The 14,097-nt window shown below is 35.0% G+C and overlaps 1 protein-coding gene across 1 annotated transcript; it reads left to right on the forward strand.

Moving 5' to 3' along the window:
- Positions 1-10,394: 10,394 nt before the first annotated feature.
- LOC131597651 (uncharacterized) lies at positions 10,395-11,300 on the forward strand. The gene has a single exon (XM_058870335.1). It carries the CDS (start codon positions 10,395-10,397, stop codon positions 11,298-11,300), a length of 906 nt encoding a protein of 301 aa, XP_058726318.1.
- Positions 11,301-14,097: the final 2,797 nt, after the last annotated feature.

A 14,097-nucleotide genomic window follows, 5' to 3' on the forward strand; every position in this document is an offset into this window, starting at 1 on the left:
AAACAAAACGATAATTCGCATACAAACCAAACTAACAACAAACTGTCCTATACATCCACCACAAACATTGCCAAACCAACATCTCTATCAACGATCACCACTGCGCTCCACTGTTACCATAATATCTAACACTGGCGAGTAATAAATCACAAAGTGCACTTTATCTCCTTCTTTCAATTCAGCTGCCCTTACATAGTCAAACCACTCTCCATACAAATATGTTTCCTTTTTGTTTGGCCTCTTCTTCACATTGCACTCATATGGGTACCCGTTGTCCACATCATAGAGGGTAATCTCTGACATTCCAGCAAGATCACATTTGTCTACTATTTCTGCAGGAATATGCTGCACTCATTGACAAACAATAACAGTTACATTACATCTGTGTATAACACCATTGTGCCAACAACTATAGACTTTACGCACTACTTACCATAACATTTGAGCAAAACTTCTTTACATCATAAACTTCACGAGTCCAGTACGCTTCTTCCAGCTCCTCCTGTATAGGACTCATTTCTCTGAAATAAACACCACATTTAAACAAAATGCCAACACAACGACATCAGTATACCTATAACTATAATATATTCCCTATCACTTAAAAAAAACTTTACCTGTCACTATCAGAAGAGATCATTATGTATTCATTCAAATCAACAGTATCTGATAATCTCGCAGAAGTTCCTATCCCATCTCCATCATTCCTTCAACACAATAACATACAAATTAATCATTAAACTAAGTTATAACACATTCTTTGGGAAACACATTCAATTTTGTGGAGGTTAGGTTCTATTTACAGACAACAAACCTGCAATATTCATTTATTTATATAACACACACCACACTTACAATCAACATAACAAATTATAATATAAAACAAATTTCTATTAGAAACTATATTAAACATAACACAATACCATAAATTTATCAATACTACTATCATAACATGCAAAAACAAATTAAATTATAAGATTAGCCTTTATTTTCAACAACACTGGCAGCATCTACAGATTCATTCTTTTGACCGACCTTAGAAACTTCCATGGTGTTTGCAACTCCAACCAATCGGGTGAACTGGAATCAAAACAACATCGCGACCTCTAAATGGATGAATATCTTATAATAAACTCTGCAAACAACATAAACAGAAACACATGCACATACCTCATTCGAAGAGGATACCTTCTTGGCTGTGACATGTTGTTCTTCAAACTTATCATCGAACCCTGCGTTTCTTACAGCAACAATGCCCAACACAGACTTATGAAGACACAACCTTTAATTGCCAACATGTTGAAAAGTTATGAACTCCAACGTTTCTTTTATTTTAAATGCCAACGTTATGTAACAATAACAATAATAGGATTCTTTTGTAGGCCTATTAATCCTATTAGGTCTAACAATAAAATTAGGTAATCTCCACCAAGGCTAACCATCTAAGGCCCAATCAAGTTTAATGTCCTATTAACTTACATATATTAACCAACAATAGGGCCCGAGATATATTTTTAACCTATTTCAATCATTTTACCTTATTATATGAACTAACCCATATATATATATATATATATATATATATATATATATATATATATATATTAATTTTTCCTATCCTATTTAAGTTCCCTAGAGCCCAATGCGCAAGACCGACAGGTACCCATGCGAATGCACGGGTCAGACACTAGTTAGAGTTTAATGGTAGTACACTGTCAATGTAAAAAATGATTACACATACATCCAATTAGAATATTTAAAAGTGTCATTTTATAAAAGTATTTCAAAATTTACAGTATGACTTAACGTTCTACATGATCGTCATTGGTTGACAGTATAAAAATAATTTATACTGTCAGTACACCATTCCTTTTCTCAAATAATATCAACAAAAATGTCATATTATTAAATATTTAAAAAGAGAAAAACCAAAATAAGATGTGTAATAAAAATTCACTTTTGTCATATTATTACTTTGTTAAAAAGAGAAAAACCAAAAGAAAATATGCAATAAAAATGCATTTTTGGCCTATTCAATTCACATTTCTAGACATTTCTAGTACGCGGATGGTAGTAAGTGTTTTGGACTCTTATGATTAATCTCTAGGGTTTTGAGGTTTTATTGGATTTAAGGTTAATTTTTTAAAAGTTGTATTTATATGTGATAATGTAAGAAATTCTATCACTGGCTTAGGGTGGAAAGCTTCTTAAATATATAATTGGCTTAAATAGTCTCTTGGTCCCTATAAGTTGGCGTGTTTTTTATTTGTCTCTGTATCTTATTTTTCTTAGAAATAGTCCCTGAATGTTAAAATTCTTTTAGTTTTCGTCCTTAAAATTGAAATCTGCAGGAAAATTTGAAGAAAAATCCGTAGGAAACTGTAGATTTTCCTGCGGATTTTCACTTTAGAGACTAAAATCAAATGAAATTTAACATTTGAGGAGTTTATCCCCAAAAATAAAAATACAGGAACAAAAAAAAAAAAACACGCAAACTTACAAGGACCAAAAGACTATTTGATTCTATATAATTCTACCTTACATTCCATTTATGGTTGAACAATGAGGTACGAATTCCATTTATCTAAAATTAATCTAGGAGAACAACAACTTTAAAAATAATAACATTTCATTGGGTCAAACTAATGGGTGAGGCTTGCATATTTTTAAATACAAAATGACGTCAGTATTTTTAATGTTCAAAACCTAATTAACAAGGATCTAAACATTTTGGTGAAACTTTGGGTAATGGGGTTTGTCGCCCTCGGTTTTTTATATCTCGCGTGAGAGATACGAACTAACTCTTCTTTTGTTTTTGAGTTTTGAAAATCAGAGAGTCGCCACCGACTTTTATTTTATCCAATTAAGGAAAGGTTTATAAAAGAAACAGAAAAAGACCTTTAAGAGATTTTGGGTTCGGGGGTTGGTTATACAAAGGGAAGGTATTAGCACCCCTTTGTATCCATGGTTATCCATGGGCTCTTAATTGCTTAGCTCACTTGTTTGAATCATTTGTCTTGCCTTGAAATGCTTGTATGTTGTTTTTAAAATACCTTTGTAAATTAACTTTGTAATGATCCTTGTGCGGATGTATACAAAGTGTTTTATCTTTCGAAAAGATGTTTTGAAAAAAAGATCTTTAATTTCATAATGATCCTTGTTTGGATATATATAAAATGTTGTCTTTTTTTGAAAGTTTTGTTTTGAAAAAACAATGATTTGATTTGATTTGAGCAAGCAATTAGGAGATCTACCCTAAGTTTATAAGGTCCTTTCCTATTTCTTTTAGAAAATTCTCCTTTGACCGGATGTAAACAAAAGTTTGGATTTGCATTTGAAACAGTAGAATTGATTTTGAAAAGAGTAACAGAGGGATTACCCTAAGAGGTGCAAGTGTGATTGTGTTCTGATTCAGATATTTTTGTCTTTGAAGCTAGTGATCTAACGCTTCAGTTATTATCTTTGACATACACGCAGTTTTATATGTACAGAATTTAAAGTGCGGGAATGTAAAATGCGGAAAGTAAATCTACGCTATTACATCGATTGTGCGGGAAATGTAAACTACGCTATTTACATGATTTTGACAACCTATACACTTTATCTAGGAATTTAAATTGCAATAAGATAAAAGGAAGTATTTTTGGGTTTTTTAGATGGTTGATTTTAATTAGAATTAATGCATAATTAATTTAATTAAATAAGAAAAAGGTAGAAATAAAATTTAAACCTAAAAATCAAGTCTAAAATATGTTCATATTGCTTGTTAATTAATTTTAAAACAAAAACTAATTTTTTGGATTTTTTGAAGTTGTTTTGGAAATTCATTAAGCTAATTAACATATAATTATATAAACAATTATACACATAAGTTAAACTTAATGAGAAAAATATTCTAATTATGTACAAAATTAGTCTATAATATATAAACAAAATTTAATAAAAAGAACATATTTTTTCTGATTTTTTTTGATAGGTTGAAACAATTAAAAAACAAATATATAAATATATACTAATTAATTAAACAAAATATTTTAATTATTAAGAAAAATAAAATATTTTTGTGCCAAAAATTAGTAGATTATTTTATAAACCTAAAAATATTTTTATTATATTTTTTTGGTTTTTAAAACTATTTTAAATTAATTTTGCAAAGAAAACTAAATAAAATAAAAAATAATAATAATGTGATCATGTGTGGTGGATGAGAGAGTCCATGGTATGGACTGGCGAAGCGTATGCGTTGGATGGAGGGACTGGCATGATCTGATGGCCACTGAAGCGAAGGAGCATGGCACGTGTATCACCTGCAAAGCACTGAATCAGAGAAAATTTAAATTAAAACGCGCGTGCGCCCTGGCCACTCAGGTGAGGACACCTCATCATCTTCAACCTCTCGCCACCACTTTTAACAGCGCTTTTGTAAAAACAACGCTGTAATAAGTGAGTCTCAAACCTGCAAAATAGCGAATAGGGGTAAACTCATGCAAAAAAAATTCGCGACCTATGAAATCAACTAGCCTTGATCCACTGAGTTCAAATATGCCATTAGTTTTGTCTAATTTTGCCTCTAGCGAAAAATCCCATTTCAAGCTCATGAAACCCTAAAATGGCATACGCTTCAAACGTCCATTAAAACTCAATTAAAGCTCCAGAAACGACCAGAGCTTCAAACCAAACATAAATATGCGATTACATCTTGCTAAATATGCATGTATGATTATATTTTGGTAGATTTATGTTTGAGCAAACCGTGGCTTGTGTGGCTCGATTTGTGAGGTTTTGATGCTTAAAATTTATTTGAATAGGTTCAATGAAGTTCAGAGATGATGTTTGAATACTTAGTTTGGATTAAAACTAGCTTGAACTCAAAATTCGAAATTTGAATTTCTTTGAAATTTTCAAGTTGCTACAAGTATGATACAAGCATGGATTTGGTTCTGAAATTGTGTGTCTTGTGTTGCTGAAGCATGCTACTTCATTTATAAGCAAAGAAGTGCTGCAAATTGAAGCTAAGAAGCATTGATTGCTTTGTTGAACTTTTGATTTTTTAATATTAAAAATCTTTGAATTTTTGACCATGGCTTTGAATTTTCTTCACCTCTCTTGCTCTAGGCCTGCTATGTACTTTTCTTGTTGCAGAGTTGAATCATTCTTGATGGCCTTAGCTTAAGATCAAAGCAATGTACCATTATCCTTCACCATTTCTTTTTTAATTTAACTTTAAATGTAATAAAATTAAACCAAAAAAGAAATAAAAATGTTATGGGCCTTAGGTTGGTCGTGGGAGGCCCTTAACATTGTTAGAATCATGTTTGGATCATGAAAAGTTGGCCCCTTTTGGAAAAAAACATTTTTGATCAATGTTGGTTTCATGCATTTTCCCAAAATATAGCCAACTTCAACAAGGCATAAATCCCTCAATTTTTATCATATGAAGGAGTTCTTGTACTTTTTAGAAACCTCAAGATGTCCCCTACAAGCTACTTTGGAAACTTTTTTTCATTTGGAGAAGTTATCTTGATGTTATGGCCTTTGACAAAAAACCACTTTTTGTTGACTTTGAAAATGACTTGTAATGTCTGAGCTCATATTTTTCAAATGGTGAATCCAATGACCATGGGATCAATTGAATTTGAAAGATAATTTAATTTCCTTCAAAAAAAGCTTTGGTTGGAATTTTTTGAATGAACGAGGAGAGAGTTATGGCCGGTCAAAGTTCAGTTGACTTTTTAGGAGAAAACCCTAATTTTGAAACTTAGGGTTTTGTTGATTTTTGATCTTTCCTTGATGAATTATGATCAACCAATGATCAAATGATGAATCTTTTGACAAAATATGGATGTTGACAAAAAATTTCATTTTTGACTGTCTCTTGACTTTTCGGTCAAACTGGTCGTCAGTTGACTGTTTGAGCTGCTGACTGTGCGTCTGAGCGAATTGAAGTTTGAAAATTTGTTTGGTGGTACTTTGAGATATATGGAGGTCCATGAAATCCATTTGAGGTCTCAAAAAACTTGTTCTCCTGAAAAAACAAAAACCCTAGTTAGGGACTGTTAGTGTAGGAGACAGTTAAGCGTACCTGATTTTTGTGCAGTGCTGAGTCTCTGCTGATCATGTGATTATCAGAAGACTTCTAGAACAAAAATATTGGAATTTTGAAATGTAAAAGATTGATTTGATTGATGGTACAAAACACGGAGAATCGTGCTGTCAGCGGGTTTGACTGTCAACTGGTCGTTACCAGTATAGTCTGAATCCCCGGACTCTGCGCCTACAAAAAATTTAATTATGTACCAATTGCGTCAGTACTATTTATCTGTAAATAAATCTCAAATAAACAGTGTGTGTGAAGTGATAAACAGTAATTGGCGTTTATGTAAGAATAAATTCAACATCGAACCAAAATACCGTATAAGAAAAATTCTAAAAACCGAGTATTCATAAAAATCAGGATATTTGTGAAATAAAATCCAAGATTATATGAAACTCCCAATTTTTAGACAAAAATCTGTTGTCTTCTTGAAAAAGATGCGGGCAAATTTTGGGGTATAACAGGGTTTAACCAATTTTTTGCTTAGGATCTATAACTCTTAATATATCCCTTATAAAAATTCGTTTTCCTAGGGTTTTTTATTTCCATGGGTTTTTCCATTGGGTAATAAAGCATTTTCATTGATGTGAAATGATCCATTCCAAAGGTGGGGATGGGGGCAAGGAAGATCCTCCATGTTGCTTTGAACATAAAAAACAAGCTGATTAATCATCTCAAAGGTGGGGATGGGGCAATGATCCATTGATGTCTCAAACAAGATCGACATCCATGAAGCAAGAACCAAAGCTAAAAAATTGTCGAACTTAATAGTTAAGTTAAAGTAAAATTTATTCACATGTCAGAAATCTACTAATTAGGCTATGTATAATAGAGGTGTTGAATAATTTATTCAATAGTTGAATATTTGTAATGAGGTGTTGAATTGAGTGTTGAAAGTGAGGTAAAACATTCAACATGTTGAATGAGGAGGAAGTGGAACCACATGAAATATTTTGCAAATTCTTATTGATTTTTGTGAATATTTAGATTTTTAGTGTGTTGTGAATGGTGGTGGAGGAAGGCGTTGAATTTTATTAAACAAAACCAATGTAGTAAGTAAAAATTGAACAGTTGAATTATTAGGTGGAAGAAAAAAAAGATGATGTGGAATATTAAAAGTGAAAAAAGAAAGTGTTAAATTTATAAACTATTATTCATATTCTGTACAAAGTTGCCGCTGCTGTTTTCACCGTAAGTCCAATAATTATTATATTAATGATGAAAATGATAATACAAAAATTATTATAATAACTTACATTGATACATTTGACTATACTACAAATGTATCTAAATACAATACCTATTAATAAAATCAAGGCGTTAAAATAGCTTTTGATAATATAATATCTTAAAAGGGATATTGGTTGTACAGTTTATTGTTCAATTGAAAGAGATTGTTTATATTTCTCTAAGTTGAATCAAGATAAATTGATAAATAAAATGACTATATCTATACAAAAGTAATTAATGTGGTTAAAAAAATTTGAGTAGAATCTTATAAAAAAACAAGTATTCTTTAAAAAATATTATATTTATAGACTGTATATCAACAAGAATGTAAAATTATTAAATTGTGGAAAATATAAAAACCAAAAGAAGATATGCAATAAAAAGCATTCTAACTTTCAATTCCTTTTGAAATATAAAATTGTATATACCAACCCATAATTTATATACCAATTGAGGTTTCATTTAAAAAATAATAATAATAACAAGAGGTTTCAATTTCAATTTATTTACACCAACAGAGGGGTTTTCATCGTTCAAGGGATTTCGAAATGTAGGATTCTCAATTGACTATCTTTGGTTTTCTTTCTTGATTGTCTCTCGAAGGGATTTCTGTTAGGGTTAACTCCACCTCATCAATTTTGGTTTAAATTTCTGACCTTAGGGTCAGGGACCTTGTTGGGGAGGTTGTGTGTTCGCACTGACGGGGTTCTTTCGGAGCAGTCTTTCGTCTCGGCGTGTTTGCTTCGTGTTTTGGTGTTTTGGTCTGCCTTGTTTCTCTTGTTTCCAGCGGTTTGTGTGTTTCTAGGTTACCCTGTGAGCTGGAATCTCCATAGATGCAGAGTGGGGGTTGGAGTAAGGTCTCGTACAACAAAAGTGCTTAGGTGAAATGGGACACCTTCCCATTTGGTGGGCGCAATCGAAATTTACAGGTTCAGGCAAAGGAGGTTACTTCCATGTATGTTTCTGAATTTCCGGAGGAGTCTACTGCAAAAGATCTTTTGGAGTTGTTTGGTTGCATTGGGAGTGTGGTTGAGGTTGCTATTTCACCCAGGAGATATTGCTTTGGGAAGAGGTTCGGGTTTGTTTGTTTCGTGGAGGTAAGTGATGGGAGGCTGCATGTAGTTCGTCTGGATAACATTGTCATAGTAGGTAAGAAGATACATGTTAATCTCCCTAGATATAACAGGGATCAGTATAAGGGGGTTAGGAGGACTGGAGGGACTGTTAGGGGAAGCAATGACAGATTACAGGAGAGGTGTGCTGATGTGAGTAAGGTCAAGTTCAGGGCGGCAGATTCTATTAGGAAGGATAAGTCTTATGCAGAGGCGGTGAATAACGTTCCCTCGGTTAGCGGTGTAAAAGGGGCTGTGAACAACTCTTTAAGTTTCACCTCTGCGGTTGATCGGAGAGATAGATTGGCCAAAGCATACGTGGATAAAGTTTGCATTCCAGGTTCAGCGTACAATATTCAGACACACTTTGATATGGAAGGTGTTTTTGCGGTGAAAGTGTCTCCTTTAGGGAGTAATCTGTGTCTGCTAGAGGAATTAGAGGAAAGTTTTATGGAAGACTTGATAGGAGAAGGGGAGAGTTTGTGGAAGGATTGGTTTACAGATATTGTCAAATGGGAAGCATCTATGGTAGATGAAAGTAGGGATGTTTTGATTAGAATATATGGGATTCCGGTTCATTCTTGGTCTGCCGATTTCTTCGTTGCAATGGCTGAATTGTGGGGGAGGTTTATTTGCATAGATGAACCAACTGCGAAAGGTGAATCCTTTGACATGGCAAGAGTTTTGGTCAGCTTACCTTTTGCCGTTAAGCTACCGGATACTGTCAATGCAGTTATAGATGATGTTTTGTTCAAGTTATGTGTTAGGGAGGAGGCCCTGAATCAGTTCAGTTCCTTCTCAAAAGGTAAAGATTCTGATCCTTCTGTTGAAAGCTTATCGGAATCGGAAGAGGATTGGTTCGTCGAAGATGAGGGAGAGGACGACTCGAAGGGATCCGAAGGTTACACTAACAGTATTGAACAATTTTCTAAGAAGCCCAGTTCTGAGTTCAAAGGCAGAAGGGATGTTGTTACTGCTTTGACCAAACCTTCTTCGATTCGGCAGTGTGATGGTGCGATGGAAATGCGGAAAGTCAAGGAGGCGGGTAAGACTCCTATTGTGCAGGTTAGTGACAGGGGGCTGTTTGAGTCGTCTGTAAGGAGAGTTAGAAGGATGAGGGGCAATAGAATTCAAGGGAACGATTGCGATGCCAATATTGATGTTCAGGGTCCGGTGCTGCTAACCAAAAGAGTTGGCGAAGATGGCTCTGTGGAGGTTAGCAAGTTTGCTACCAGTAAGCAGCTTAGTCATTCCCTTAAGGCTGGAGCGCAAGGAAGCCGTTGCGTTGTTAATGGCAGCATGTCTGAGAATTTTTCTGGAGCAGGATATGGGAGGAGAGCTACAGCAGATTCTTTTGTTAATAGGTTAGAGGTTAATGATTCCTTACAGACTGTTGTGGGATGTTCCTTTAATGATGCTGAAGGTAGAATAGTGGGGAAAAAGATCAAATACAAGTTGGTGAATATGGTGGGGAAGACTGGTAATAAAGGTAAGGGAATCGGAAATATCTTTAAATCTAAAAAAAGTAGTATATTCAAAGATTATGGGAAGTCAAAGGGGGTTGAAAGTAAAAATACGGAGGAGGATGGAGTATGTAGTGGTAAAACTTTGTTGTGCTACGGGAACCAAATGGAGGAGTCGAATATTTGTAGAAATGACGGAAGGAAATGGGAATTTTTAAATAGGGATGTGGGGAACAAACTTTGGGAGGCATTTGTTGCATTGGGGGTTGTGGATGAGGAGGGCCGGAGTAAGCTTATTAGTAGGATTGAAAGTTTGGAACAAAAGAGAGAAGTGGAAGGAGATAAAAGGGAGGAGCATAAAAATGGTGGGAAATGATTATTGGATCTTTGAATGTTAGAGGGGGAGCGAATGCGCTCAAAAGAAGAAGAATAAGTGGTTTAATCAACAAACGTAACGCGGTCATTTTCCTCATTCAAGAAACTAAAATTTCTAACATGAATGATGATTTTGCTTATAGCTTTTGGAGAAATGCGGACATTGGTTTCTCTTTTTCTAATTCGGTAGGAAGATCGGGTGGTTTGATTACTTTATGGAAGAAAAACAACATGGAGGTCTTGCATAGCTTTAAAGGGGAAGGATTCTTAGGTATTAAAGTGTGTTGGAAGGAGGACTTATATTACGTTGTGAATGTGTATTCTTCTTGCGATCTTTCTAAGAAGAAGGTGATGTGGGACGAAATTCTTAATTTGAAGGAGGCTTTTAGGGACGGGGAATGGATAATTGGAGGAGATTTCAATGCTATCAAGAATGTTAGAGAAAGAAAAGGGAGGGCGGGAGTGGTAAATAAGAAAGAGGCAGAACTTTTTGCGGATTTTATTCATAAGAGTGCTTTGGTGGATATTCCGTGTAAAGGGAAAAAATATACGTGGTTTAGCAGAGATGGCAAGTCTATGAGTAGGATTGATCGTTTCCTATTATCTCACAAAGTTGTGAATAAATGGGAAGTTATTGGTCAAATGATCGGCGATAGGGATATTTTGGACCATTGTCCCATTTGGATTTTGACGGATAAATACAATTGGGGGCCGAAACCTTTCAAGTTCAATAATGAATGGTTTTTGTTTGATTCTTTCATACCGTTTGTTGAGAAGGAGTGGAAGAGCTTGAAGGTGGAAGGAAGAGGGGACTTTGTTTTGAAAGAAAAACTTAGACTTTTAAAAGACAAACTCAAAAGGTGGAATAAGGATGTTTTCGGAAACATTGACTTGGATATAGAGGAAGGTGTCAACGACATTAATCTTGCCGATAAAAGGTTAGATTCTATTCCTTTTGCTAATTCATCTTTTGAGGAAAACTTGCTTTTTGAAAAGAGGCGACGTGTGGTTTTTGGCGGAATTTGAGAATTAAAGAAAATATGCTCTTGCAAAAGTCTAGGTTGAAGTGGCTTAAAGAAGGAGATGCTAATAGTGGTTTTTTTCCCAAAGTGGTGAAGCAAAGAAGAAGACATAATCATATAGGTCCGATTCTTTCCTCGGGAGGCATGGTGGAGTCGGTGGAGGAGGATAGAGAGGTGGTGTTCAATCACTTTGGAAATAAATTTGTTGAACCAAAAGAGGTTAGACCGGTGTTAGACGGTATTCACTTTAATGCGATTAGTAGGGAGGAGGCGAGGGGGCTCAAGAAACCTTTTCTTGAAGATGAGATTAAAGAGGCGGTTTGGGAGTGTGGTGGAAACAATAGTTCGGGACCAGACGGGTACTCTTTTCTTTTCATTAAGAAATGTTGGCATTTCATTAAAGAAGATTTCATCAATTTCTTCAATTATTTTTTTCTTGGAAGACCCATTTCTAAGATGATCACTTCTTCTTTTTTGACTCTTATTCCTAAATCTAACAATCCAATCGGGTTAGTTGTGAATAAATGGGAAGTTATTGGTCAAATGATCGGCGATAGGGATATTTAGGACCATTGTCCCATTTGGATTTTGACGGATAAATACAATTGGGGGCCGAAACCTTTCAAGTTCAATAATGAATGGTTTTTGTTTGATTCTTTCATACCGTTTGTTGAGAAGGAGTGGAAGAGCTTGAAGGTGGAAGGAAGAGGGGACTTTGTTTTGAAAGAAAAACTTAGACTTTTAAAAGACAAACTCAAAAGGTGGAATAAGGATGTTTTCGGAAAGATTGACTTGGATATAGAGGAAGGTGTCAACGACATTAATCTTGCCGATAAAAGGTTAGATTCTATTCCTTTTGCTAATTCATCTTTTGAGGAAAACTTGCTTTTTGAAAAGAGGCGACGTGTGGTTTTTGGCGGAATTTGAGAATTAAAGAAAATATGCTCTTGCAAAAGTCTAGGTTGAAGTGGCTTAAAGAAGGAGATGCTAATAGTGGTTTTTTTCCCAAAGTGGTGAAGCAAAGAAGAAGACATAATCATATAGGTCCGATTCTTTCCTCGGGAGGCATGGTGGAGTCGGTGGAGGAGGTTAGAGAGGTGGTGTTCAATCACTTTGGAAATAAATTTGTTGAACCAAAAGAGGTTAGACCGGTGTTAGACGGTATTCACTTTAATGCGATTAGTAGGGAGGAGGCGAGGGGGCTCAAGAAACCTTTTCTTGAAGATGAGATTAAAGAGGCGGTTTGGGAGTATGGTGGAAACAATAGTTCGGGACCAGACGGGTACTCTTTTCTTTTCATTAAGAAATGTTGGCATTTCATTAAAGAAGATTTCATCAATTTCTTCAATTATTTTTTTCTTGGAAGACCCATTTCTAAGATGATCACTTCTTCTTTTTTGACTCTTATTCCTAAATCTAACAATCCAATCGGGTTAGATGATTTTAGGCCCATATGTTTTGTGGGTTGCTTATATAAGGTGGTGGCTAAGCTTTTGGCGGGTAGATTAAAGGGAGTGCTTACTTCTATTATTTCTCCGTGTCAAAGTGCCTTTGTACCCGGTAGGCAATTGCTTGATGGAGTGGTGGTGACGAACGAGGTGGTGGATTATGCGAGAAAAGAAGGTAAGGAATGTGTTTTATTTAAAGTAGATTTTGAAAAAGCTTATGATAAGGTGAGTTGGAGTTTTTTAAGGTTTATGCTTATTAGAATGGGGTTTGGTGAGAAATGGATGGAATGGATGGAATTATTGGTGTTTAATAGTAATATGTTCGTGCTTGTTAATGGGTGCCCTACGAAAGAGTTTAAAGTTAGTAGAGGATTGAGACAAGGCGATCCGCTTTCTCCTTTTCTTTTTGTTTTGGTGGCGGAAGAACTAACGGGGCTTGTTAGAAAATCGATTGAGGTGGGAGAATTTCAAAGTTTTATTATTAATGGGTCGTGCCCGGTAGATATTCTACAATTTGCGGATGACACTTTAATAGTGGGAGATGGCAATTGGAAACATGTGTGGGCTTTGAGAGCCGTGCTTCGGGCTTTGAATTAGTGTCGGGCCTTGGTATTAACTATCACAAAAGCAAGTTAATTGGCATTAATTCTAATGTTCATTTTTTGGAGGCGGTTTCTCACTTTCTTTCATGTAAGGTGGAGGATAGCAACTTTTATTTTCTTGGTATACCTATTGGGTTCAATCCTAGGAAAGAAGCTACTTGGTATCCTCTTTTGTCTAAGATGAAGAATCGGTTGGAAGGGTGGACGAACCGTTTTTTGAACTTGGGTGGTAGAATTACTCTTTTAAAGTCCGTGCTTAGTTCCTTAGTTATTTTTACTATGTCTTTTTACAAATTGCCAAGCAAAGTGGCAAAGAGGATTTCTAGCATTCAAAGCAAATTTTTATGGGGAGGAGTAGATGAAAGAAGAAAAATTCATTGGATAAAGTGGGAGGATGTTACTTTACCTTTGAATAAAGGGGGATTAGGAGTCAAAAATATTGTTTTGTTCAATTTGGCTTTTCTTAACAAGTGGAGATGGCGGATACTTCAAGGGGAAAATTCTTTGTGGTATAAAGTGTTGAAAGTTTGTTACGGAGATTTGTCTACAAAAATGTGGGGTGGAAGAGAGGTAAAAAAAGTCTTTTCAAGATGTTCTTTTTGGTTGAAGGATACTATTAAGTTTATTACTTCGTCCACTAGAGATCCCTTTATTGCTCTTTGTAGGTTCACGATTCATAACGGATTCTCTACCCCTTTTTGGGAGGCTAAGTGGTTGGAAGATTGTATTTTGAAAGAGGAGTTCCCGGAAT

Source organism: Vicia villosa, linkage group LG4, assembly GCF_029867415.1.
Source record: "Vicia villosa cultivar HV-30 ecotype Madison, WI linkage group LG4, Vvil1.0, whole genome shotgun sequence".
NCBI classification, from domain to species: Eukaryota; Viridiplantae; Streptophyta; class Magnoliopsida; order Fabales; family Fabaceae; genus Vicia; species Vicia villosa.

Coding starts and splice junctions, on each gene's coding strand:
- LOC131597651 (XM_058870335.1), top strand. CDS start 10,395: ATGAATGATGATTTTGCTTATAGCTTTTGGAGAAATGCGGACATTGGT.